Raw genomic sequence first — 27,407 nt, 5'->3', positions numbered from 1 at the left:
TCTGGGACAATATCAAGATCTGAAGATTATTGAGAGTCTAGACTTTTTTTTTTTTTTTAAATCCTTTTGGTCTTTAAAACTGTATCCACCAAGGACTTATAAATTAAGTTCTGATGTTTTAATTAACCATGACATCATGTATTTCAGTTATTCTTTTAATTACTCCTATGTCTACACAGGTACATGTGAGTTTCTTAGCAGAGGCATTATAAACATTTGCATGATTTAAGTTGAAACCATCTGTGATCTTATTCTTTGATTTTTGTAATTGATAAAATGTAGACTTGCCTGAAACATGGTCAAAGGGAAAAAGAAAGACTAATATGGAGCTAATGAAATATAAGACTCTAAGGAATTGTTTCATGGTAGGTGCTAACTAATAAGGGCAGTTAAGAATAAATATCCCCCGGGGGAATCATTCATGTCTCTACAAGCCCTTTAAAGAATAGTTTGTCTAAACCTGCTATATTTTTCTTCCACAGTAAATATGTTTAAAATGTATTTTAATAAAGAAAACAAATTTTAAATTAAAAGGTAAGTCCCTAGTAGTTAAAATGACCTAAAGCTAATCCTCCAGTTATAACTCCTGGGTAATGCCTATTTATGTCTAGATATTCTCATTAGAAGGAGTTGTGTTCTGTGTCCTTCTTTTCCAACCAGTCCTGTAGTTTATTTGCTGAGCAAGACAATGAATTTATTTCCTTTCCCCCAAATCCGGATTTCTGGGGCTTCTGACACTACAGTAGCCATAGCTCTTTGATAAGATTTCATCTAAACCCTGTGCCATTGAAACTTAAAACATGATTTCTTCTCCTAAACCAATTGCCTCCAATTTTAGCAGGCACTAATTTTGAGTTAGCTATGTTCGATTGAGTAGCTCAGACATGGCTCTATTGTAATATCTCACAGTTTTTTCTTAAGTGTAAGACAATTGACCAGCCTCACCTTCTCATTTCTTACGTTACAGTCACTGCTTTTGTTTTCTAGGTTATCCACCATAGAACCTGTTTTCTAAACTGCTGTAAAATTAAACACTGTTTTGGTTGGGATGACTGACAAGGCATTGATTTAATTCAGTGCACAAGACACAGAGTCCAATTTTGGTACAGCATACCAGGTGTTTCATGATGAACAGTTTGTGCACTGAATTAAATCAATGCCCTGGATGTGGTCCAAGCTGTTCGTTCCTCTTATTAAAGTGCTAAAGTCATAGTAATAACAAATCAATGTTTTGGTGCTGACAAAATCTTTTAAACAGTTGGTAAAATCATGGTTCCAAGCTACTTATATTGAGTTTAAATATGAAGCACTGGATTATTCAGTAACTAATATTTCTGGGATTACTCAGTAACTAAAATATGGTTCCCAGCTACATATATTGAGTTTACATATGAAGAACTGGGATTTTTCAGTAACTAATTATTCAGTAACTAAATAATATTATTTGGTTACTAATATTCAGTAGCACTAATACAACTAATGTGTCTGAAGGCTGAACTAATTTGCACTTTTAAGTACTAGAAAAGAGTCACAGTATAAAATGTGCAAGGGGGTGTTGTGACTCGTAACAGCGTGACATACTCTCACGTGGCTGCAAAGACATCTTGAGCCTCCTTGTCATGCTTCAGGCCCCCAGGCCACGTCCCTCATGATTCCCAGGCCACGTCCCTAATGATTCCCAGGCTCACAGTTGGGTGTTCTATATCTGAAAATGAGTAGACTTGACCTGGTGCTGTTTTTGGGGTATTGCTACCTTGAGAGAATGATGTCAGATGCCTCAGAAGTTTTGAAACGGAGAGATCACTGTTTGTGATCTCACTTGGAACCATGTAAAACATTTCCTTTAGGGATGATGTCTTCAGTGCTCAAGGGGGTGAGAACAGAGCAATTCTGTGAATATGCCTGTCTCTCCTCCAACAGCAACAGCGAAGGTGGGAAGGGCCACAGTACACTTAGAAAAAGGCCTCGCAGCAATTCAGGAGCCAGTCTGACTCCTGGGGACTCTGTGAAGGATCCTGTTCAGTTCTCCTGTGCACCCCAGGCTAGCTACTTCTAACTACGTATTTATCAGGGGGATGTTTGTCATTCTAAAGTACTGTAATATCTGCACTTAACAGAAGCCAAAGTTACACTAATTTCTGTTTAGCTTCCTCTCCAGTCCCAGCAACCCCTATCCTACAGCTGGAGGAATGTTGTACCCACAACAACAGTGCTACGTTGTCCTGGAAACAGCCACCTCTGTCCACGGTGCCCGCCGATGGATACATTCTGGAGCTGGATGACGGCAACGGTGGTCAGTTCCGGGTCAGTAGAGAGCCCACTACTTACTTCTTAACCCAAACCGGTGACTCTCTCAAAGGTCCTGTCAAGGAGTCTTAGGGCTGGCTTCCCCTCTCTCCCGGTGACAGGCCATCCTGGCAAGGCCTGCCTGCCCTTAACGGAAACCTGCTTTTTCCCTGTACCATGAAGGTGGATGGAGCAGTCTCTGAAACTGCTCTACCCTTCTTAAGAGACAAGACATGCTGTACTAGAGTCAGACTGCCTGCATTCAAGTTGGTCTTCTCCACCTTAGCTGTGTGGACAGTGCCTAATTATCACCCCTTTGAGTCTTCGGGTCCTCATTTATTAATGAGAGGGATGATAACAATGGTGTGAATCTCATGCCTTGTTGCTAAGAGTCCATTAGATAATCCATACAAAATTCTTAGCATGCAGCCTAGAACATGGCCAGCGTGCATTATTAGCTATTATTATTACCATCATTGCCTGTTGCTAATAATATAATTAACCATTGTCCAAGATTTATTTCTGTAATCCACAGCTTCTAATGTCTTTGATTGGCATTCCTGTTAATGGACATGATCTCCTGTTGTAGCTGCCCTAGTCTAAGAAGTCTTTCTAGCAAAGGTTTCCCCAGTTCTATGGTTTTTTTCTGGACCTTTCACCAGATAGAACTGGTGCCAGAAGATTGTTACCTCCCCAAGGCAAGGGAGCCCTAACCCTATTGAGAAGCTCATGCTGCCCCCTGAAGGTAGGACAGGATGGCCTCCTGGTAAGACATGGCCGTGGTACCTCCCATGTGCCACTGCCTGTTGGCATGTGTCTGCTTCTCTCTCGTACAGAACTTCATTCTCAGCCATCCTCTCCCTGCCACCCTACTTTCCATCCACTCTACCCTCGTTTTGCCTGGGAGTTCTGGGATGCTTGGAGCTTCCCAAGGGAGCAGCCCTTCCAGGGACTGAGGCCAGTTCCTTCACTGATGAAGAGGAGACCACTGTCTAAAAAAATTTCGGGCCCGTGAAGATGAAGCTGTTTTCTGGCCATCAATGGCCAAACCTGGGCCACTAGCTTTCAAGAGCAAAGACTCTCAAGGCCCCCTTTTCCTGAATGTGTTTTTGATCCCCCAGTAGGTTTAAGTACTTGAGAGTGGGGACTGTGTCTTCTACAATTCTCCTTAAGAACAAAGGTTCTCTCTTTTGATAGAAAAGCCTTATTTACATATATGTTGATTTATTGGCATGATAAAATCTAATTTCTTTCTTTCTAAGATTAGGGCCTCAGGTTCCATTTCATGTCTTTTGCTCTGTGTGTGTGTGTGTGTGTGTGTGTGTGTGTGTGTGTGTGTGTATGAAATCCTATTTGTCAGTTTCTCATTCCTGACTTTGCCTTTTCAGTTCCTGTGTCATTTTCAGGGCCTTTCTTTTCCATTTATTATCTTATTTTTCTCCTGGGAAAGAAACTCTCCTGTTTTTCCGAATTCTTTAGATAAATTAATTCTCTTATTTTGTCTTGACTTTTTCCTTGACTCAAAGTGCAAGTCCTCCCCCAGCAGCACTGGCTTCACCTGGGAACTTGTTAAAAATGCAAAATCCCAGACTCCACCCCAGACAGCTGCTGGATCAGCAACTGCATTTTTACAATATCCTCCGGTGATTCATGCGCATGTAAAGTTTGAGAAGCACTGAATGAGAGCACATAAGATTACAATTTTTGTTATTCCAGCAGGAGTAATGAACTGATGGGCGATCCAAGACCCCAGTCTTCTTGGTATCCTACCAGAGAGTTGTCATTTTAAGGCTGTGCTTTGAATGCAAATTATTTTTATTCATTACGTCAGCATAATTTTGCCATGTGTACAGCTGAAGAGGGTGGCAAATGCCTAACCTATGCTAAAGATGCATTATGCTAGGATTTATTTTAAGCCTTTGAAATGTCATTCTTCCTCCTTTCCCTGTTTCCTCCCCCTTCCCTCTGTACAGTGATGAAAGCCTGTCCCCCTGTGGCTTGGCATGTAATCTTTGTGACAGTCCCTGAAGTTTTCAGCCGAGTTCTAAACACAGGATAGAGACTACCTTCCTGTTTTCATGGTTTCAAACATGTTTTTTACAAATGATATTGATGGATAAGGAACTTAGTAGGGGTCATATACTGTATCAATGCCAAGTTAATAGATGTAATCTGAACTATAAACATTCAGTTTTATTTTTTTAAGCCCTCACTGCTAATAACTACCATTCATTAGGCCGCCTGGCCCATGCTGAACACAAGGCATAATGCTAATCTGCATATACAACATTAAGTAATCCTCACACCAACCGCATATGGTGGATATTATTATCCCATTTTACAGATTAGGAAACTGAAGCTAAAAAGGCAAATTAAATGGCCCAATATCTGGCAGGATTCAAATCCAGATCAGAATGAGCCCAGGGCTCTTGCTCCTAGCCACTGAGCGGCACTGCCTGCCTCATCCCTCGCAAGGGTACATGCTAAGTGCATTCCTGTTGTTTGCTGACTCTCAGGAGGTGTATGTGGGGAAGGAGACAATGTGCACCGTGGATGGCCTTCACTTCAACAGCACATACAACGCTCGCGTCAAGGCCTTCAACAAAACAGGAGTCAGCCCGTACAGCAAGACCCTGGTCCTCCAAACGTCCGAGGGTAAGGCCCTTCAGCAGTATCCCTCAGAGCGAGAACTGCGTGGCATCTAAAGTGGCTGGCAAGCCCGGAGGTAACCCCACCACTGCCCACATTCCTGAAGTGTTTCCATGACTTGCTCTGCATTCTGCACAGAGCCGCTGTTCCTCTCCTGCCTTTAGAGAGCCTATGGTATGCGGATGTGATCAAACCAAAGATTCCACATCTGCAATTCAAATGGCTTGGGCCGGCGGCTTCCTTTGATAACACTCTAAATAAGCTGCAGTTGAAGAAGCTGAGAAATGAAGGCCTGAATGTGCCCCTGGTGTGTAAGACAAATGTATCTAGGCTCTAGAGCAGGCTCCCATTCTCCACCAATACACATCATGTGCCAGTTTTGCCCAGATGATTCTAGATTGCTCTGTAGTACTTGCTTGTTCTAAGGGTGGGACCTAGGTTCTTTCCAGCTGCAGATTTGTATGACTGAATGTGTTTCAAATGAGTGTGGGGCGCTAGCGCTGTTCAGAGAGGGCCTGTTGGCCGCTCCTGGCTTACCCACTCAAACCGCCTCTGTTTCATACCCAAAGCTGAGGTGGTCAGCACGAGGATTGAGACTTCCCATGGGCACCAAACAGGAAGAGACCAGCAACTTTGCACTACCCACCATTTTCATCTTTGCCAGTCCCTCAGTCTTGGCCCGGCTGCCTAGGGCCACTGTATAGGTTCATCTCTGGAGAACTTTTTCTTCTTAGCTATACTTCAAATATTTTGGTCATCAAAGACAAGTCATGTGTCTCAGATGAGAGGCTTGACTTTGATGGCCAGATATAACCTCTGAGGCTTTTCACATTTTCATTTTAAGAGCAAGCAAGACACATGAAATTAAACCTACAAAGAGGTATTTGTGGCTGCTGCCAAAGCATTCTGACACCTTGGAGTGTCATTTAATCAGAGAATTCACCCCCCCACCTCACCAGGATGCTCTGTACCTTCCCTCTGCAGAATTAATTATGTTGATTTTGTTCAAGACTTTAGTTAAAAGAACTATGGTGGTATATTTTTCCCCACTTCGCACAAACCTCAGCATATGCTAGTCACCCTAAAATGCTTCACATGGTTAAAAACAAGCACAATTTTGAATCCCACAGCAAGGATGAATGGCCCCTAGCTGTTAAAACAGTGCTTTGGGGAGCAGTTGTCAGTTTATGAGTGATGCTACTCCAAGAGAAGGGTATGCTAAGGGAAAATGCCCACATGACCTATTCCCATTTGGAGTACAGTGCTGTGGTAGCTAGAGCTTCCCCCGGAATTATCATTTTAGCAGCTTCTCTCTGGGACGGCCTATCAGTTTGAGAGCAGTTGCCTTTTTCCTCAGAATACCATTGTAACTGCTAAAGCCCTCCAGGAGTCTTTCCTAGATGCAATGCAGAAGGCCCTTGCAGGTGATGGCCTCATTTCCCATGTATGTACAAGGTGGTTTGATTGAAGAGTGAAATGCATGCCTGCAGAGCAGAGAGAAATTTGCAGCAATGTTGCTAATATGTGTTACCAGGTCTGCGGAAAAGCTATTTCTATTCATAATACATCATGGGAATCATACTATTCTGCTAAAAATCAGTTATCAGCATAACAGCCTGAGCACTTATGTCTCTCGTTTCATCCTGCAGGAGGATGTAGCGCCTCAGTTTCTTTTAATGTTCATAAGATTATGGTGTCTAATTTAATAAATTACAGGATTGGAACTGCGATCCTTGGTACCACAATCACAGAACTGGGGGTCATTTTCTAGATGAAACAAACGGAACACGTTCTCTTCCAACAAAGAAACTGTACTGTAGAAATTAATTTCCTCCATGAATTTTATATATTGTGTACAAATATAAGGTATGTATCTGAATACAAAGAAAAGCCTATCACCATGTAGATATCAGTATTCTCTGTTACTGCACAGAAGTAATTTTCTCATGATGAAATAAAGTTCACACACATACTTTCTCCATAACTTTGGTTTGTTCTATTTGTTTCTCCCTTATTCTAATTCATTCAGTGAGACAAGATTTAGAAAGCAAGAAAAAATATAGTGAATAGCTTATTTAAAAAAAAAAAGATTTGATCGATCTGTAACAATAGAGAAATCCTATAGGATTAAATACTTACCTCCTTTTTTGTTTGTTTTTTAGAGATCAGTGATAAAAATGCTATTAACAGAGTTTTGGTACATTTACTGAACTTATATTTTATTAATCTTATTTCCTACAGTTTCCAGAAAGGTTTGCTTTAGTGATTTTTTTTTTCTTTGCTGGTATTGGGGGTGGTAGGGTGGTGCATTCTGGCTTTCTAGTTTAACAGTATCTTTCACGTTCTTCTTAGCAAGAGTTAACCCCTTTTCAAACTTCCAAACAAAAATTCTGTATCACAGAAAGGTAAAATGTCGTATGCAATAACAAGTCTCACTTGTAATCACATGCATTTAGCCTGAGGTTTAAATTGCTCATCATTTATACTCTGTGCTCCGTGAGCTTTCACAAAACCTTCTGCTGATCTAAAGGTAACATTATGCAGGGGAGATCAAACGCCTACATTATGAATTCTGATTGGTTTTTTCTTCGAAAGAAAATTTATCTATTTATTAGGCAGTGCTTGATACGTGACTACTCTATGCTAGGCTGTGGGTATAGAGTGTTGAACAGACATTATCCCTGCTGTCCTGGAGTTTACAAGCTAGAAAAAGAGACAAGCCTTAGAGAAATAAACATATAAATAGTTCCATTCTTACACATTGTGATAAACACTGAAAAAAGGGAAAACGGATTTGCAGGAAGTTAAAATGTTTATAGGAGAATCAGGAAAACAATGAAAATTAAAGAATGTGCTATTAAGAGAAAAGGAAAGGAGCCAGGGGCTGTAGCTCATGCCCCTAACCCAGCTACTTGGGAGGTTGAAGCAGGAGGATACTATGAGCCCAGGAGTTTGAATCCCACCTGGGCAACATAGTGAGACCCCATCTTTAAAAAAGAGAGAGAGAGAAAAGGAAAGGAGAATGCATTATTATATGAGTTCAAGTTTGGTTAGTTCTCTGAAAGCAAAGTCTCTGGAGATGTATCAAAGACATCCATGGAAACAATGCCAGTTGCACATCTAAACCAAATTATACTGACTTAAGATGAAATATAACTGTAAACAATTAAGAATTGTAATGAAATTTTAAAATAAGGCCCCCAAGCCCCAAAATTTGGCCATGCATATCTTTAAATTAATTCATCTAATAACCATCATGGCTGTGACAGTCTTTGAAACCACCTGCAAAAGAGTATCTGTTGAAAACATTATATAACAAGGCCATCTTAATACAGAATTCTAAGGTTCATGCCATCTGTGAGACAGGCTATTCTCCTGTTTAAAAAAACTGTACACGTTTGGGAACAGAATAGGAAATTTTCTGTTTATTTTTCTCTTCTTCCTCTCTTCCTATCTAAATAGACTCTGCCTACAAAGTCTATTTAGGTAGAGGGTACACATCTGACTTTGTAAGACATATTTAGTCTATTTAGATAGACTTTGTGGCTACAAAGCCAGACATGTAGCATCTTCCAATGTCTTTCTGACCTTTCCACCCTCCTTTATTTTTGAGGCAAAGTCACACTCTGTCACTCAGACTGCAGTACAGTGGCACAATCATAGCTAACTGCAGCCTCCTGCTCCTGGGCTCAAGGGTTCCTCCCACCTCAGCCTTCTGAATAGCTAGGACTACAGGCATGTGCCACCATGCCCAACTGTTATTTTAAAATTTTTTTAGAGGTAGGGTTTTGCTGTGTTGCCCAAGTTAGTCTCAAACTCCTGGGCTCAAGCGATCCTCCTGCCTTGGCCTCCCAAAGTAGTGGGATGACAGGCATGAGCCACCATGTCCTGCTCTTACCTGCCTTTGATAAGGACCCTTGTGCCCACCTGGATAAACCAGTATAATCCCCCATCTCAAGATGCTTAATTTAATCACCTCTGCAGTGTCCATTTTGCCATGGATAATAACATAATCACAGGTTCTGTGGATTTGGATGTGGACATTTTTAGATGGCCCATTTTTCTGAGTACTACATATGAGGAAGGTATTATTATTGTCATATTTCTCTACTTATGGGAAACTGAGCTGCTGAGAGGTTAAGTATAATATGTCGAATCAAGGACTTTAAACCTCCAATGCCCAGCACAGTCCGCTATGGTGCTAACATTAGAAAAGTGCTATTTGCACTCAACCAAATGTAAAGAAAGAGAGATAAAACTATCCAAAGTCAATCTTCAAGATATCTGAAAACATCTTGTCAAAATGTAGCTGCCTCTTGTGCTTAGCCAGAAATCCCAGCCAAAAACTTTACTTCTTGCAGTCATGTTAGGGTGAATCACCTGAGGTCAGGAGTTTGAGACCAGCTTGACCAACCTGGAGAAACCTGGTCACTACTAAAAATACAAAATTAGCCAGGTGTGGTGGTGTGCACCTGTAATCCCAGCTACTCAGGAGGCCGAGGCAGGAGAATTGCTTGAACCTGGGAGGCGGAGGTTGCAGTGAGCCAAGAACATGGCATCGCACTTCAGCCTGGGTGACAAGAGTGAAATTCTGTATCAAAAAAAAAAAAAAAAGTTTTATTGAAAAGAGTAGCATTCCTGCTTTAAGAAGATGTGGGAGTGGCCATCATTTCCCATATAATATCCAAGCTCTTTATCAGATCCTATGCCTATTTTCATGGCTTTGCAGAAATTTCCTCCAGCTCCCTCCCATGCCAGGTAAGCAGCTCACCTAGAGAGGTCCTTCCCCCACTAGTACCAGTTGACGCTCTTAGCTGGCAGTGACAAGATTTGCCCAGGAAGGAAAGGGAACGTCAGAGCTACACCTCTGAGGCCTTTGAAAGTTACTACCATATGAGGTCTGGCACTCAGAGCCCTGCTTGGGCTGACATCACAGAGCCATTTATTCACAGAAGCTTTCCAGCCCTCCCTATCCCAACTGGGAGGAAAAGTGGGGTGAAGGTAGTCAGCGATGATTAGAGGAAAGAGAGCTGGCTCTCCAGCCATCTACCCATCATTTTTCAGGATTGTTTTATCTAATGACAAATAGTTTGGGATTCTTGAAACTACATCTTAGAAATTGCTTTCTAAAAAGTGGGCCTAGACATTGTTACTCATAAAGATTAAAATGTCTTTCTCCCTAATTAGACTCTCAGCATCACACTGCCCCTTTCAGTGTGGTGGCTCCGTCTTCTGTGCATCGAAGGAAACCACCCAGAAAAGATTTAATGATGCAGGCAGAATATAGACTTATGCCTCCATTTGTCTGACTGCAGATTGGCCTCAGATGCATCTGTCCAGAATCTTTTTGCAATTATTTATTCATTCATTCATTCATTCATTTATCTTTCCAGAGATAGGGTCTCACTCTGTCATCCAGTTGGAGTGCAGTGTCGCGATCATAGCTCATTGTAACTTCGACCTCCTGGGCTCAAGTGATCCTCCCGCCTCAGCCTCCCAAGTAACTGGCTTTATAGGCATGCCACCACACCTGGCTTTTTTTTTTCCATAGAGACAAGGTCTCACTATGTTGCCCAGCCTGCTCTCAAACTCCTGGTCCCAAGTGATTCTCCTGCCTCGGCCTCCCAAAGTGCTGGTATTACAAGCATGAGCCACCATGCCCAGCTTCTTTGCCCATATTTAATAGTGATTTTGGTCCGACATAAGTACTGCACCCTGATGTACTGAGACCTCCAGAAATCCTGTAACCTTGTGAGGGACAAAGAACCTGTCCAAAGAACAACTACAGAGAACACCTCAGCACATCTAATCCCTATAGCCAAAATTCTCAAGGGGGACAGTGATGTGTGTGCCTTTCCAATCCCTAACCACTGCATAAAGTAACCACTCTATTTAGAGAAGAAAAGATTTATCCTTAACACTGTGGAGGTTTATTAGGTCCTCTACACAAACCTTGGTCCCCACTTAGACATTGGAATGTGCCCTGGGGCCAGTGGCATAAACTTTACCTTTTGTATATTTCTAGGTCACAAAGGAGCAGCAATAGTCTTGTCACCCCAAAATTTTAAACACCGGGAATTGATCCTACCTGAGTTTCTGTTGTATCCCTCCACAGCTGTAGTGTAACTTGGATGTGTCCCTTAGCCTTTCTGGACTTCAGTTTTCTCATCTCTAAAACCATGGAGTTAGAGCTGAAGGCCTCTGGATCTTTATAATTAGTACCTTTGTGGCCTCTCTCTCTAAAATTACTGTTGAAAGTTGTTTCAGAAAATGCTGTGAAGCGCCATTAGATACTTCCTTCCTCCTCCAAGGGTCATAATGGGTCTTAAAGTTCTGCTTATAATACTGAAAATTCAATACTAACAGAAAATGATTGATAAAGGCCCATGAAAGGAAATGTATATGGTCCAATGAAAGATGATTTTTTTTGTCTCTGCTTTTCCTGACCCAGAGCATCTGGGCCTCTCCAAAAATAGTTAGAAGAATATGCATTTCCAGGAAAAGTTCTCAAGGTAGGTAATCATACCTGACCATATTTGGGTAAATTTTACAAAATCCAAGGTGAGAGGCATAATGATAGGCTCAGAGCCCAGAAAAGATAGATACTTTGTTCTTTTTAATTTGGACAACATGCATGATATCCCAGGGACTTTCTTGCATTTTTCCATAGGACTGAATTGGATTCAGAACCCTATTTTTGGTTCTGGGAAGTGTGCTTTGCAACTGACACTCTTTAAAGTAGTTTAGTCCTTTGGAATGCTCTGTATCTAATTGAAATATAAAATTGTTCAGTTCTTCTGATGATAGTTCCTTACAAATAATACCATTGTATTCTAAATTGGAGTGGAGAACTTGGTGATGAAGTATGCAACTGTCCTTGGGGTGGCAAAGGCTGTTTCATTCTCTAAAAGATGGTTTTCAAAACATAATTTGTTTCTCTTCTCAATTGCAATTAATGCCACACTTAAGAAAGCTTAAAATACCACCTTTTATTATAAATTATGTACCAGTTTGACATAATTGTGACTTTGGCTGCTTATAAGACCATTTACAAAAACAGCCTCATTCTTCATTCGTCTCTTTTAAAGTCTTTCCAACAAAAGCAAATTATTTTACAGCTGGTTTATAATTGAGTTGAAACTCATCCTAACACTGTGCAATTCTTAGTGACATGTCTTGCCTTACCATGCTCCGAAATACAACCATCTTATTGGACCTGGGCTCAAGGGCTGCTTAAGGTATGAAGTTGTTCACTGCTAGACAGGAGGACAACCCAGATTTCTACCAGGACACAAAGGATGCTGGATTAGTATACACTGTCATAAGCAACCACAGTCTGTTTGCTTTCCCTCTTTAAATTCCAAAAATAATACCCCAAAGACTACCTTTTCAAATTCTTCAACATCTGCAAAAATCTTTAGTATTCTGTACTTGGAGTTAGTCAAGAAATTCCATCCCTAGAAGTCCAAAACCAATCAATAATATATGACACTGATTTTCTCTAAATTATTATTTTCTTATGGTTGGGTCTCCTGCCAACTTTATGTCTCCCAACTGCTCAATTCTACTACAAGGTCTGTCACATGATAGGTGTTCAATAGTGTTGGCTAATAACAAATAAAACAAATATATGGGCTGGGTGCCATGGCTCACGCCTGTAATCTCAACACTTTAGGAAGGCTGAGGTGGAAGGACTGCTTGAGCCCTGTCGTTTGAGACCAGCCTGGGCAACATAAAAAGACCATCTTTATAAAAAATTTTAAAATCGGCCAGGTGCAGTGGCATGCCCCTATAGTTCCAGCTACTTAGGAAGCTAAGGGAGGAAAATCCCTTGAGCCCAGGAGTTCAAGGCTGCAGTGAGCTGTGATCAACCCACTACACTCTAGCCTGGGTGACCAAGTGAGAACCCTGTCTCTAAAAAAGAAATAAAGAAGGTAAAGAAGTATATGGTGGCCAAACAGGAGGACACCACCTATTACAAGTGGTCCCCAGCCAATCTTTGCTTTGTTGATTCTTGATTGCTTTTTTTAAGCAGAGGTCACTGTCCTTAATCTAGACCCTAACTCCAGACTCCAGCCAATCCTAGGGGGGAAGAGAAAGAAGTCCAAGAAAGAGCAAGAGGAAAATGATGGTCATTGACAGAGCTGATGGAAAGCATATCTTGACACGTATTTGTTATGAACACAGTCCCATCCTAGAGTTATAGTTATGCCTAGAGTCACCACATTCAGCCACTGACCTACTGTTTTCCATTGCTTTTTCCTGCTACACTGCTTTCACTCAGCAAAGCTCTGCAACCACACAGGATTCACTGCATGTGATGAAACATGATGTAATGTTAAAAGTCTCTTCAGGAGCTCCTGATCTTTCTCTAATGATCTATAAGGTTAAAAATTAATAATAATAATTATCCTGCATATTAGCTGTGACCTGAAACATAGCTTTGTATCATGCATTGTGAAAAAAATGACAACCTCGTTCCTGTTTGCCTTTACTAATAGAATATGAATGGCTGAGAAGCCTTCTCTGTATTACGATAGTTGTGTTTTGAAGGGGAGATGAGGAAGTGGTGTGTGCATTCTTCCTGCATCCCATGGGCATAACACAGGATACACACTTAAGTAGGTGTGTGCACATTCAATGTGAGTTAAGTGTCATTTGGCTAAACCAGGGAGTGGCGATACTCTTCTCAATGTTGTCATATTGTCTTTGATTCATGCCTTTGAACATGTCCGGAGGGCATGACCAGGAGAGTAAAGGATTTGAAACCCATACATAGTGAAATGGTTGGACATTGACTCTATTTAGCCCAGAAAAGGGAAGATATAAAGAGGATTGGTGACTGGCCTCAAATACTTGAAGAACTAGTGATCTGTTCCATGTGGCCCCAGATAGTAACGCTACAGTTGGAGAGTGGAGCCCCCAAAGAGGTATGTCTAGACCAATATAAGAAATAACTGCCAACTAGAGGGAGCTGACTGGAAGCAATGAGTTTCCTTATCCCAGGGGACTTCAAGGGGAAGCTTGATGGCAGCTCCTCTGATGATATTGAGTTAAGTGTCTTCCTTCTAAAACTCCTGAAATCTAAGGTAATGTGACGTGACACAGATGACTTATAGGCAACTGACCAAGCGTGTGTACTACATGCCTATGGGGAAGGGTATGAAGGGAGAATTGCTTGTTTAGTCAAGATGGGATCAGTTAGAAAGTGTTTCTCTCTTGTAATTCATTTGGAAAGTTCTCATTGCAGGTAGGATTTTTTCTTGTTGTTGTTGTTAAGAACTAGTTAGAGAAAATATGGTAAAAGCCCAGCTGGTAGATGAGAAAAAACTCAAAAACAAAATGGGAGGTCATAGATGGGGAAAAAACTCAAAAACAAAAATGAAATGTTATACAATATGGATGTTAAATAAACTTGCCTAAATAGAGGGCGTAGTTCAAGAGTGAGAGGAGTCAAGGAAAATTGGGTCATCAGTAAACGGTGGATCCACATGGAAGGATAGGAAGAGCCATACATCTTAGTGTCAAGTTACTAATCCCATGAATAACCATAGCTACCCTCAGTCCCCATCACCTGCTCTAAGTTCTTCTTGGTGCTGAAAACAGAAAAGGTGAGTACAATTTATGATGGGATTGGATATACCCCCCAAGGTCTACGTTAAGTACACATCTCTTCACTGGTTTTCAGATAACTGCTTGGGAATTTAATACACTCTGAAATTCATCTTATTATATATGTCCTTTTTATTAAATTTTAAAGCAACAAATATTTTCAATATAATGAATCATTGTCAAACCTAGTGAAAAATACATTTCCAAGCAAATTCTTGTTAATTAAAAAAGCTTTAAGGCCGGGTGCGATGGCTCACGCCTGTAATCTCAGCACTTTGGGAGGTCGAGACAAGCAGATCTCTTTGAGCTCAGGAGTTCAAGACCAGCCTGGACAACACGGCAAAACCCCATTTCTACAAAAATTAGAAAAATTAGCTGGGCATGGTGGCTCACACCTGTATTCACAGCTACTCTGGAGGCTGAGGCTGAAGAATCATTTGATCCAGGAAGCAGAGGTTGCAGTGAGCTGAGATCATGCCATTGTATACCAGCCTGGGCAACAGAGTGAGACTCTGTCTCAGAAAATAATAAATAATACATAATAAATAAATAAGATCTTTTACTGACATAAATATAGTTGTAAATGCCTTCTCTCCTTAAAAGAAACTCATGTCAGTTTGTGGTGCTCATTTGTTGTATTTTGAATTTTTCTACTACATTCAAAGATTTCCCCTTAAGATGATTGTAACAAATAATTTTTGATTTATCATATCTGAAGAAAGAAATGATAATACGTGATATTAAGTCATTCAAACCATATGAAGAAAAGGTAGAAGAAAACTTAAATGTATTATTAGTGGGAACACAAAGTCTTAACTCCATAAATAGCAATTCCTTTTCTCTGAGATCTGATTTATACTTTTATTTTTTAAAAGTCATCCTCCCCACGGACAAGTCTAAAGCCTAAAAAGCTAACTTTAATATTGTAAGTTCAGAGGCTGACTCTTGGAGGTATTAAATTCAAACTTGCCAGTGCCCTTGTTCTGAGTTCTTGACACAGGGTCATGTTCTGCACACACGCATTGCTTGAACATGCAGAGTAGCATTTTGATAGGAAAAGCATATGTCCAGCAAAAAATTGCTGCTAACTGATTCAAACCAGAAAAGCATTCACAGAAATACCCTCTGGTCATAAAAACAAAATTATTTTTTCAATGAGAAAGAACGTTTCTTTGTGATTTTGGACATGGAATATTATCTTCCTACCATCTGTATTTCCTAAATTATTGCTATTAGACAATGTGAAGAAGGTTTAAATTGCTGAAAGATCCACCTCTGACTAGACCACACCATGCATAGAACCTGCTATTGTTTCACAAAATAGAAAGGAGCAATTTTAGTAATTTAGAGAAACTGACTAATGCTCTTCTAATACCGGATCAAACAATGCTTAAGTCTTTACTCTGATATAATAATGATCTTCATGCCAAACCTGACTATCTGAACAGAAACAGGCATTTTGCCACAAATGCACCTCACCAGTGCCCACAGTCTGTTTATCATTAGAGAACCAAAGATGGTCAAGTGACATCCCTAGAGTCTGATCATAATTCAGAAACAAAGGTAAGGCTCCTTCCCTGCTTACGTGTCCAGCCCTGTCTTCCTTAGCCCACCCCACATTTCCTCTCCTAATCAAAGATAGAGTCTGGAGTGTGCTAGTGTAGAAAATCATCTCATCCACCTAATAGAAAAATATATGTTAGGGGAAAATATGGAACAGGAAACAGTTTGTAAAAAATCACCAACTCCTAAATAGAAACCTTTTAAGAGGCTGAATTGTTGAATAGATAGTAACTCCCGGGACAACTGAAGGGGAAAAGAAAACCTTTTAATTAAAAGATTTCCTATTTTAGGAAAGCTTCCAATTTTCTACCACTGAAAATTGGGGGGAGGTGGGTGGGAGGGAATGAAAACAGTTGCCTGTGATGTTGGAGCTGTCCTCTGGTCTTGGGTCCCGATCTGCCGAAAATTCCCTCCCCGCCCCCAGGCACATTGGTTTTGTAAATGCCTGAGTGTGGCACCCTGTGGGAAAGATGATGCTTTGTGTGAATGCATTGTTAAGGCAGGTCTTGGGGAACTGTGCACGGGGAGATAGCAGATTTCTGATCTCTAGTTTGCATTGATCTTACATTTAGACACAGATTCAGAAGAACAGACCCTCCCTTTTCCAGTGCCTTCGGAAAGATTGCCGCTCCGTAGAATGAGTCCTTTCTCCTCCACCCTTAATCTACAACCCAGCTTCCCCGGGAGATCCTACTTTGATTTCCGATCCTCACCCCACCAGCTGAGCTTGCATTCCTCTTTACAGTCTCTCAATGCACCGGGTGAGCTGAGCTCCTCAGACCTTTCCCCTTGATCTCTGTGCCTTGAAGGCATCTCCGAAACCGTGCTTTGTTCTTGCCATTCATGTGCGTGGTGAGGGGGATGAGCTAGTCTCTGTGTCTGTGGCCTGCTTCCGGTATGAGGAGCATCTGGATGGTGGAGCTTTGTGGTGTTCTTGTTTGTGTGGTGTAAGGAGGAACCATGGAGCTGTGGTCTATGTATAACGGCATCAGAAAGTGATGAGTGAAGTTATTCTTTTTGCACAAGCTGGACCACCATGGATAACCCGCTCTGTCATCACATGCAGAGGCATAGCACGGCACGGGCTCTGGCTGAGTGGAGGCCATGGCAGCAAAGTGGAGGTTTGCAGCCCTTCTGTATCCAGGAAACCAGCTGTGTCTGGGAGACTGGATCAGTGCATCCAGCCTGGAGTGGTCTGATTAAACATAGACTCAAGAGATCTTTATTGACAAAGTAAAACAAAAGTAAAAACACACCAACATTTTATTGACAAAGTAAAATAAAAGTAAAAACACACCAATAGCAGAAAGCATTCTACAAAGCAGGCGATCCAGAGAGCAGAAAGTGAAAGCGTTTTCTGCAAAAGCCTGTTCTCACTGCTAGGCCAGTGGGGCTCATGGCTGAGTGTTCTCCTAGCAACGGGGTGGGACCACTGCTAGCTGATTAGAAACCCTTAACTGCTAATGCCTACTGACCAAAGATCTGAGTAATCAAAGTCTGCCCTCCTCAAAGTTTCCCACAGCCAAGCCGGTTGTGACAGAGCCTATGGCTGATTTCAGCGAAGCTAGACTTGTGTTCCTTTGTAGTGAACACTGCCTAGCAAATAGAATCTTAAAATATCTAAGATGCAGACCTATTTGATCTCTTCAGGACTATATTGTAATCATGGATACACATAATGCACATTTCACATTTCCAAAGGTTTCTTTTGCTTTTTATTTTGTTCTTTTTGCTCATCCCACATTCTGGAATGAAGAAGGCCACAGCATGACAGTGCAAAAAGGATGCAGGGACTTCAAGCTCTCTTTAAAATGACATTTTTCTTTGTGCTTTTATGTTTCTTATTGTTTTTCTGTGCACTATGGCTTCCCAACATGCTTTGTTATGAAACTCTTTTCCCTTGTGTCTAATGTACTGAAATATTGTTACAGTCTTTGTAATGTACATTGTCTCAAGAATAAAAATGAAATGTGAGTTTTGGGATATTTGATGGGTGTATTTAAGAGCATTATTCTAGTTGTATTGTTGAATCTTAAATATATGATAATGTATTTAAAGTAGTGTAAAAAGATTTCAGAATATTTGTTTTGAAAAAGAGTTGCACAAGGCATGATTCATTTAAAAGTCTTTAAAGCCCTGGTCAGATTCTACAAACTTATTTCCAAAGCTGAATATGAGAGTCAGTTTTAAAACTCTGGGTGTTCCATACTCACTATGCTCTAACACATGAATAGGAATTAAAGTGATAATTGATAGAAACTAAACATAAAAATCAGCCATGAGCTGGGAGAAAATGATTCTTTTGCATGTGAATTCATCCCAGCATAAAACAAACTAACCAAAAGTAAGATCATAATTTTTATATTTTGTTTTTAACTCAGTCATTAGTCCCTTTTTATAGTAAATTGATTTAATTCTTGTGAAATCTTTTAAGTCCGCACATTATCCTCCAAATGTTTTAGGAATTAGCATATAAAGGCCTTACTAAATAGAAAAAAAAAATTAAATGATCCTTTCTTTATCCCCCAGTGCTCATCAAAACCACATTTTCTAGATCAGTCCCTGAAACCACTGGAAATTGTAAGGCACACACCTTTGAACATTTTAAGACTAGACAGTCTTCCTCCACCCCGATGTAGTTTCTGATGGGGTATAGGTATCCAAATCTTAGGGAAGGCAGATGGTTGAAAAAGTTTCACAGGCGATTCCAATATATCTCTGAGACCACACCCACTCCTACCAGCCCTCCTCTCCTCCCTCAGGTGAGAAGGATCTTCTCTAAGGAGAGGAGGCAATTTTAACACGTTTGCCATGTTATTATTAATAATTATCAGATGCATTACATTACACATTTAGTTAGAGATGTGTTATTTAATTTGGGCTCAAGTCACAATGAAGACCTTTTGGCATAACCAGACTCTGAAGTGCATAGAATAGTGAGATAGAGCAGAGTTTTATCAAAAATCCAGTGACTTCTCCATTTCAATTAAGTACATTTTCCTCATTTTTAAAACAGCTCGCCTTCTTTCTGTGGAAACTTTAGAGGAAAAGATTGAGCTCGGAAGATGAAAAATTCAGCTAGAGTTTAGGATCAATTGGAGGATGATTTATTAATGGTAAAAAGATGTGCTTTTCATTTTGAAAGAGCAGAAAGGCAGTTTTTCACCCAGCAAAGTAAACTGATATAAAAAGGGCTTTGTTTTTTCATGGATCAGGCCTCTGGTATCAGTATTCAGCTGGTGCTTTTTAAGTGTATATACAAGTAATTTTTATCAACCTGGTTGTTGTTTCTTAGCGTTGATGTGTAGTATCTCTTTATAGGATGCAATTTTGAGACACAATCTGCACCTTACTCTCAATTAGGCAAGTATACTTATTGTAATTGTTATCTTTTACTTACGTGATTGATGTGCTCAATTTTTTTCACAAAATAAATGGCAGCAGCTTGTCTTATGTCAATAAGATGGTCTAATTGTCATTCTAACCCTATTATAGCAGTTTCTCAAACTCTTTTTAAAAAATGGAAAAGATGCCTGTAGGTTTTAATGTTATGCCTCAAAGCTTACTTTCCCCCCAGTTTTCTTATACATCAATGCAAAGCACTCTTTATGAGCACTAAATGTGGGAAAAGGTACAGGTCAGAGAGATCCTGTTTAGTATATGTGGCGTTTTAAATTGAGTCCTTTTGGGGTACTAGTCTATGAAAGAGAGACATGTTTTCTTATCCATGTCAATTTTGCTTCCTATCTCTCTCCCCCATGCCTTTCCCTTGGAATGACAACAGTTGACATTAAAAAGCTGTTGGCAGGTATGGAATAACCTTATTCTCTTATCAAATAGCAAAGACCAAAGTGCATGTGAGGTGTCTCACAGGTTCAATAAATCAGCAATTACATCTCTTGAGTGTGATATTTATAGGTGGCATTTAGAACTTGGGGCGTAACAATGTGTACAAACACATCATTCTATCTGCACCTACTGTCCAAAATACCTACTGCTCCAGCAAAATTTCTGATGTGTTAGTTTCAGGAGTAGCACGCAAACTGTGTTTTTTTTTGTTTTTTTTTTTTTTTTTTTTGTTATGCAGACAGCAACCTGTCCAATATCCAAGTCACAATCACTCATGAAAATTAGTTTATGTTGCTTATAGCTTCGCAGCTTGTGAGCTTTCACTAGAGCTGAGGAAAACTTCAAAGCGACTAGATGTTAGCACTTCTGCCGAAGGGATATTTCCTGATTTCACTCCATGTGTTTTATCCCTCCTCCATCTAGGACTCTAGCTCCTAGCCTCCCCGCCTCAGGGGTTACACAGGCATCTTAGCGCATCCCCTCTCCCTTTATGTCTCTGGTGCACTGTTCTGCCAGTCACCAGGTGAAGGGACTTGCACCTTCCAAAATCGATGCCACTTCACTCCCGGATCACCTGGTTGGGAGTGCAGTCTGAGCCAGGTAACCCCTGCTGAATCGGTCGTGTGTCCTCCGTCTGCTTCTGGTGCAGAGAGTACCAACTCCCAGGACGTGCCCCTGTCTGCCCTGGTCCTGGACGCCTCCTTCCTGCATGGCAGCATGAAAACGCTACACAACGCTCGTCACCCGCCCAGGAGTATGTTATGGTGCTGAGCTTGTTGGGTCTGTCTTAATAACCTGATTCCCTTCTGTTGTTCCCAGTGGCCTGGTTTGCTTTCGACCCTGGCTCGGCACACTCAGACATCATCCTCTCCAATGACAACCTGACAGTGACCTGCAGTAGCTATGACGACCGGGTGGTGCTAGGGAAGACTGGCTTCTCCAAGGGCGTCCACTACTGGGAGCTAACGGTAGATCGCTATGACAACCACCCTGATCCTGCCTTTGGCGTGGCTCGCATGGACGTGATGAAGGATGTGATGTTAGGAAAGGACGACAAAGCTTGGGCAATGTATGTGGACAATAACCGGAGCTGGTTCATGCACAACAACTCGCACACCAACAGGTACCCTGCAGCCCCCAAACCAAGCCTTCTTCACGTTGGCGGCTGATCAGAAGCGAGAGCCCTAGTTCAAAAACCTATTACATAGACCATAGTAAGGAAGTCAGGGAGGTGGTCTACATTAAGTGGCACAGGCACTCTGTGAGCCTCAGCTGAGTCCATGCTGGTGGTTTACTTTGTGTATAATGATAGAGACTTGAATGCTTTCCTGCTCCCTTCATTGCTGTATTACACCCATGGCTGGAAAGAATCCCAGTGATATCCATTATAAAGAATAATGCAGGATGCCGAAACACCCAGACCTACAACTTATCAGAAAAACACAAATTACTTCGTTTTTTTGAACCTCAGTTTCCAAATCCATCAAATTAGCATAATAAAATTTTTCCTTGTGAGAATGTTCTGAAGATTAAATGAGATATGTGAAAATGCCTTACATTGGAAGCACCTGAAAATAGAAGCCATTGTTCTTATTACAATTCATTAAACTAAAACATATGAATGCCAATTTGGATGGCTTTTTCCTTAAAGAGAACTCTCATTACCACTGTAATTCAGAGCACCCAGTTTGCTAAGGAAAGGAAATACAGTTATCTCCCTGAGGTTTTCTTCTACCTCCAAAATATAGATAATTATAATCGAACACATGCTATAATGGATTTCCTTTTTCATTTGATTGTGTTCTTCAAATGTATTTTTCACAAATTTTCTAGGCAGAGAAATTTCTACTGTGGACCCTGGTCCACCTTATGCTCCAAGATTTCCCCAGGATACATTCTCATTAGTATCTCTGAAAAAGAAAATACAGTAGTGTTCAGTCAGATCAAAGGGAAAGCAAGTCAGGCAGTGGTAGCATAATTGGACTCCACTGTTTTATCTTTTTCTCTATGCTCTTCGCTGACCCTTCTCCAGCCTGTAGCCTTCTAAAGCCTCCTTTCCCCTTGGATAGTTTCTATGGCATTCAAGTGCGTATTATTCGCTATCACATGAAGTGAACACACACACCATTTCACCATGATAGCAAATCCTACTGGATGTAGATAAGTGGTTATCTTTAGTGATTAGCATTTTGGGGAATTCTCTGTCACTAGATTCCCAATGCTATCACCCAAATGCCACACTTACTTTTTCCCTTTTAGCATCTTTATTTTGAAGTGCAGGAGTAAATAATGACATAATCATCACACTATGCAGAGAAACACATTCCTAATGCTGAACACATCTGCTTGCATGCAAACTGCATGACACTTGTGCTTGCATTGTTAAACCTGTGAATTAACAAGAGGCAATTTGTAAATCTGTCTTTTAATGACTATGTACAGTCTGTATCCTGCATGCAAGAGGAAATGAATGACACACATTCTTTTGCTCTGCTGAGATGAGGATGAAATTCAGTATTGCTAGATCTCAAAAAGATGGGAAAGACAAATCTGATCATCCATGTTTAATGGCATTTTGTGAAACCATCAATTGAAACCTAAGACACAATTCTTTATAAAATGGCATTTGTATGCAGGTTCCTGAAAATCCCTACATCTCAGAGTATAATTATTTCACTGTACAGGGAAGAAGGCTCTTCTTCAGTGCTGTCATTTTACAGACAGCCTCTAAGTTCTTAATTCAAATGCAACAAGCCAAAGAATTACCATCCTCTGGAATGAGTTTTTCTATTTAATGGATAACATAAGGCTCCAAATCCAATTTCTCATGCATGTGGTTTAGGTGCAACAAAGTGATTCTTTATTTTGGCTCAAATTAAGTCACTTTATATTTAATGATATTTAATCCACACCATGCATACAAAGTGTGCAACATTCCTAGAGTCAGAGCTCTGATAGCCCAAAGGCAACTTCCTCCTAGTCTTTTATGTTTTGTTTTCCACTGCTGTGTCTCAGTGGTAGAGACCCTAATGAATGAGTTCGTTCTCAACAACAGCAGAGCAGCTCACAAGCGCTGATATTCCTCCAGGAAGTGAACACTGATGGCGGTGGGGAGGGGGCAAAAAATCATACTCTTTTTATATATAAAGCACAGATATACACACAGTACCAACAGGAATGCAGTATATCTATGGTAAAAATGTTATGTACAAGGGATGATTAGGGAAAAGGTTTTGGGATAGTGATGATTATAAACGGGTTACAAGACACTGGTTTAACCACACAAATTGGGGGAGCTTCTAGAGTGACCACAGGCAAGTAAACCCTAATTTTTTCTTTCTCTTCCTACAGAACCGAGGGAGGGATCACAAAAGGGGCCACGATTGGGGTCCTCCTCGACTTAAATAGAAAAAACTTGACATTTTTTATCAACGATGAACAGCAAGGTCCTATAGCATTTGATAATGTGGAGGGCCTGTTCTTCCCTGCGGTCAGCCTGAACAGGAATGTGCAGGTAAGCACCCTACCCCAGAGGTTAAACAGCTATTGCTGGCAGAGCCATTCAATCTAACTGGAGAGAGGGAAGCTGACAGCATAAGGCCCAGACCAAGAAATGGAGGAAAGGAGGAGAGAAAGGGATCAACATTGACAACTGCTATTATTCCATGCCAAGCATAAGCGCCTTCTTTATACTTGGACACAGTCTAGTTAGCAGCACGTTGGAAACTAGAATTCTCTTCATGGTTGTCTGATGATCATCCCTCTAGCTCTAGTTTCTCTCTAAGTAGAAATGAAAGCCTTTAACCAACTGGTATGAAAACAAATGCAATGACTTCACAGAGCTCTAGGAGTGCCTGAGAAGAGGTGAGGGTGTAAGACTGAAGTTAGTATCTTTATCAGAAAATCTGATCATTTTCCCTGCACTCTTGTTTGGCTCTGTTAGGTCCTAAGGGTAGAAAGCATAGTCCCTGCCTATAACTTAGTTAATTATAATTTATTATAGAATAAAACAGCAGCTTCTTCTCATTTATTTATTCAACAAATATCTATAGAATGCCTTTAGTGTGCCCGGCCCAGTTGTAAGTGTTTGGAATACATCAGTTAAAAGGAAAAAAAAAAACAGATAAAAATCTTGCCTTCATAGAACTTACATCCTAGTGATAGGAGACAGACAATAAATAGTAAGCATAATTACAATGTTAATTAGCTGGTGTGTCAGAAGGTGATGAGTGCAATGGAGAAAAGACCAAAGGGAGGGTAAAGGGCGCAATGGAGAGAAGACCATGGGTGCTGGGGTTGGGGAGGGCAGCTGCAGTCTTAAATAGGATGGTCAGTGGAGGTAGGGCTTACTGCAGTTACGGGTGAGCTGAGCCTTAAAGGAGTGAGGGAGGGAGTTGTGTGGAGCCTTCCAGACAGAGGGAACAGCCTGTGCACAGTTTCTAAGGCATGAGGGGCCTTGCATGGGCAAGGAAGGGTGGAGAGGCTGGTGGGCTGGGGCCTGTCAGGAAGACCAGAGCCATGGGGGAAGAGCTGTGCCCTGCCAGCTGCTGTCAGGACTTAGGGTTTCACTTCCTTCCTGAGCTGGGCCTCTCATTAACAACTATAAGCCTCACTCCACAAATGGTTGTTTGTTTTTTTTTTTTTTTTTTTTTTTGAGACAGAGTCTCAATCTGTTGCCCAGGCTGGAGTTAAGTGGCAGATCTCAGCTCACTGCAACTTCTGCCTCCTGGGATCAAGAAATTCTCTACCTCAGCCTCCCAAGTAGCTGGGATTACAGGCATGTGCCACCATGCGCAGCTAATTTTTGTATTTTTTTAGTAGAGATGGGGTTTCACCATCTTGTCCAGGCTGGTCTGGAACTCCTGACCTTGTGATCCACCCACCTCAGCTTCCCAAAGTGCTGGCATTACAGGCGTGAGCCACCATGCCCGGCCTATGGTTGTCTTAAGTTAGGCCTGGAGAGTCACAATACTACAGATGATTTTTGCCCTGACCAGAACCAGTCTTGGAAACTATTTATAAAAATTCATTATTGTCTTTCGGTATGTGCAGTAACATTGATTGCAAACTAGTGGCCCCTGCCCTTCTCTTTTCTGGCAAGGATGTGGGGTTTCCTGGAAGGCTGGAATCTAATCTTTCAGAGTTCAGCCTCTATACTGGAAGAAAGAAAGCCATGAATTACCCTAGAAGCAAGTCTCAGAAAAACCTCATTTAAGGTTTTCACATTTTTAGCCATTTCCCTTTCAAAGAATATTGTATTAGATGCTCTTCAGGGGTTTTCAGCACCTTCTGATTATCTATCGATAAAGACTCTTGGGGTGGAGAAGAAAGGGACAAGAGCTGGATGAAATTGTTCTAGTTTTATCCATAGCTACCCGTTGAGGTTTGGGGATACACAGAAATCGATGAAATAGTATTTAGGAATTCAAAGTAATTGGTGAAATAGTATAATTCCATGTTTTTTCACACATATCAATCATCTTCACAATCCCAGAAAGAAATGTTTGCCCTAATTGGAATAAGTAGTGGACAGGTAATAAGGGACTGGCTGTCTCTGCGAATTTGTCCTCTACCTGTGGATTTGGCAGTAGTCACTGTGGTGTGGCCAGCAGACTCCACTACCTGAAAACCAAGCCCTGTGTCTTCAGTTGTAAGGAACACAGGCTTCCCAGAATCCTTTAAAAGAGGCAGGTAACTGAGAACCATATAGTCAAATGTCACCAGGATTTGAGAGACCACTGTGGTGAGCAGGCTCTCACCATAGGCAGAATTCTTCTTAAGTATCCTTTAATGGCTCCTAGCCTAGATGTTTAAAGAGAAGCAAACAGAACACTTTTTGAGCTAGGGACACACCCAGGTACACTGTGTAAAGGGATGGGGTATGCACGGTGCCTCTCAGGACTCATAGTCTCATTCCCCAGGTCACGCTGCACACCGGGCTCGCAGTCCCCGACTTCTACTCCAGCAGAGCATCCATAGCCTAAGGATGTGCCGTGGAGGCGCCAGCTGCCTGTTCTTACCTCCGCCTGCGAGAGCCACAGCAAGGAGCTCAGCCAGCCGTGGTGCGGTGCAGAGTTGGCAGAAGCGGGAGAAGGAGGAGAGAAAAGCTGGTCCTCTGCAGTCTTCACACCTACAGCTCTGCCCTTTTCCCTTCCAACCTCTCCTCTGCTGTTATGCCTGTTTCCGCTTCCATGTCCAACAGTTCTAACCAACAAAGGACCTAGACAGCCCACCATGTCACTTGGTTCCCACTCCCAGATTTTGCTTTTATTTAACTTAATTTTTTTATGTAGGTGAGTTATATTTTCTTTCTCTTCTGATCAGGTTATTGGTGACTTACTGGACCGGCATTGCCAAGAGAAAATTCTCTTGCTAACTTTCTTTCTTATGCTTTCTGTCAAACAATGAGGTTATAGGGGAGGTAGGGAAGAATGAGCTGAATTTGTAGCATACAGCTTACCTCTTAGAATGTTCTTGCTCTGTTACCTCTCCTGTAGCGTTAGTTCTGCAGAGCTAAGCTTTGGGAGGGTGAACCTATCACTGAGAAGTCTTACTACTCATTGAAGCACAAAAATATCCGCTACACAGGTTCACATCAGGGTAGGAGCATTAGGATGGCCGTACAATTAGGATAGGCCAGCAACTCTGGCCATTGTATAAAATTGGAAAGTATCTAAGACATAGGCAAACCAGGGGACTTAATGATTTGGTTCATTTATTTAATACAAGCTTTTAATTGAGAAGCTACTATTGACCAGGCACTGTTCTAGACACTAGAACATTATGTTCTAGACACTGTGGGGACACAGTGGTGAACAGACAGGCATAGTCTCTGCCCTTCAGAGCTTATATTCCAGTAGGAGAAAAAGCAAAAATAAAATAACTAAAATTGTCATATGTACTAGAAAGGAAATAGGCAAAGGTCAAAGAGGCTCATGGGCAAGATCTTTCAGGCTTCCTAGAATGATGCTAAAATCCACACATTCTGGCCATAGCACCAGAAATGTACCAACTCAATGCCTTTTTAGCTGCGCTGTGTAATTATGGTACCTGCTGCCACTCATCGTAGAGCCCTTCTTGGTAGAAATGATGTCAGCATTCTTATTTGCTAATGCTGCTATGATACCACGCCTTAAAAACTGATAGTAAAAAACAAAACAAGAGTGACCGGAGGGCAAAGGACCCGTTCTCGTTAATGGGGATCTTGAGTTGCAGTCCACAGCATTCACATTCTCAGGATAAACATGCTTGTCTCCATAATAGACTATCTGTGCCTGTTATGAATGAAAAATCTATCCACTCTGCCGCCATTCACAGTCTAATTTTCTGGAGTAGTCCAAATAATGTTTGGAAAAACATGGGATTGTATGGTCATTACTATGACTGATAGCAGAATAATAATGCATCTTCTATATAGAGATAGACTTACATCTCACTTCTATGTAGAG

At 41.2% G+C, this 27,407-nt stretch overlaps 1 protein-coding gene across 13 annotated transcripts in view; it reads left to right on the top strand.

The window, feature by feature from the left end:
* The window catches only part of TRIM9 (tripartite motif containing 9), a 122,433-nt gene extending 95,321 nt beyond the window's left edge, over nucleotides 1–27,112 (top strand). The window contains exons 6-13 of one of the 13 annotated variants that reach the window (XM_017506770.2): nucleotides 2,159–2,304; nucleotides 4,803–4,941; nucleotides 16,683–16,871; nucleotides 19,432–19,473; nucleotides 19,895–19,918; nucleotides 20,779–21,082; nucleotides 23,311–23,473; nucleotides 25,881–27,112. In XM_017506770.2, coding sequence (XP_017362259.1) covers nucleotides 2,159–2,304; nucleotides 4,803–4,941; nucleotides 16,683–16,871; nucleotides 19,432–19,473; nucleotides 19,895–19,918; nucleotides 20,779–21,082; nucleotides 23,311–23,473; nucleotides 25,881–25,943 — 1,070 coding nt within the window. In that variant the 3' untranslated portion in view covers nucleotides 25,944–27,112. Of the gene's footprint in view, nucleotides 1–2,146; nucleotides 2,305–4,802; nucleotides 4,942–16,682; nucleotides 16,872–19,431; nucleotides 19,474–19,894; nucleotides 19,919–20,778; nucleotides 21,083–23,310; nucleotides 23,474–25,880 lie in introns of all 13 variants that reach the window. The other 12 variants (XM_017506771.2, XM_017506769.2, XM_037730766.1 and 9 more) reach the window with 12 other exon arrangements.
* Nucleotides 27,113–27,407: the final 295 nt, after the last annotated feature.

This window comes from Cebus imitator, unplaced genomic scaffold (assembly GCF_001604975.1).
Source record: "Cebus imitator isolate Cc_AM_T3 unplaced genomic scaffold, Cebus_imitator-1.0 Scaffold358, whole genome shotgun sequence".
Taxonomy (NCBI): domain Eukaryota; kingdom Metazoa; phylum Chordata; class Mammalia; order Primates; family Cebidae; genus Cebus; species Cebus imitator.
Note: the sequence above shows the minus strand (reverse complement) of the source record. Positions and strands in the feature narration are given on the sequence as shown.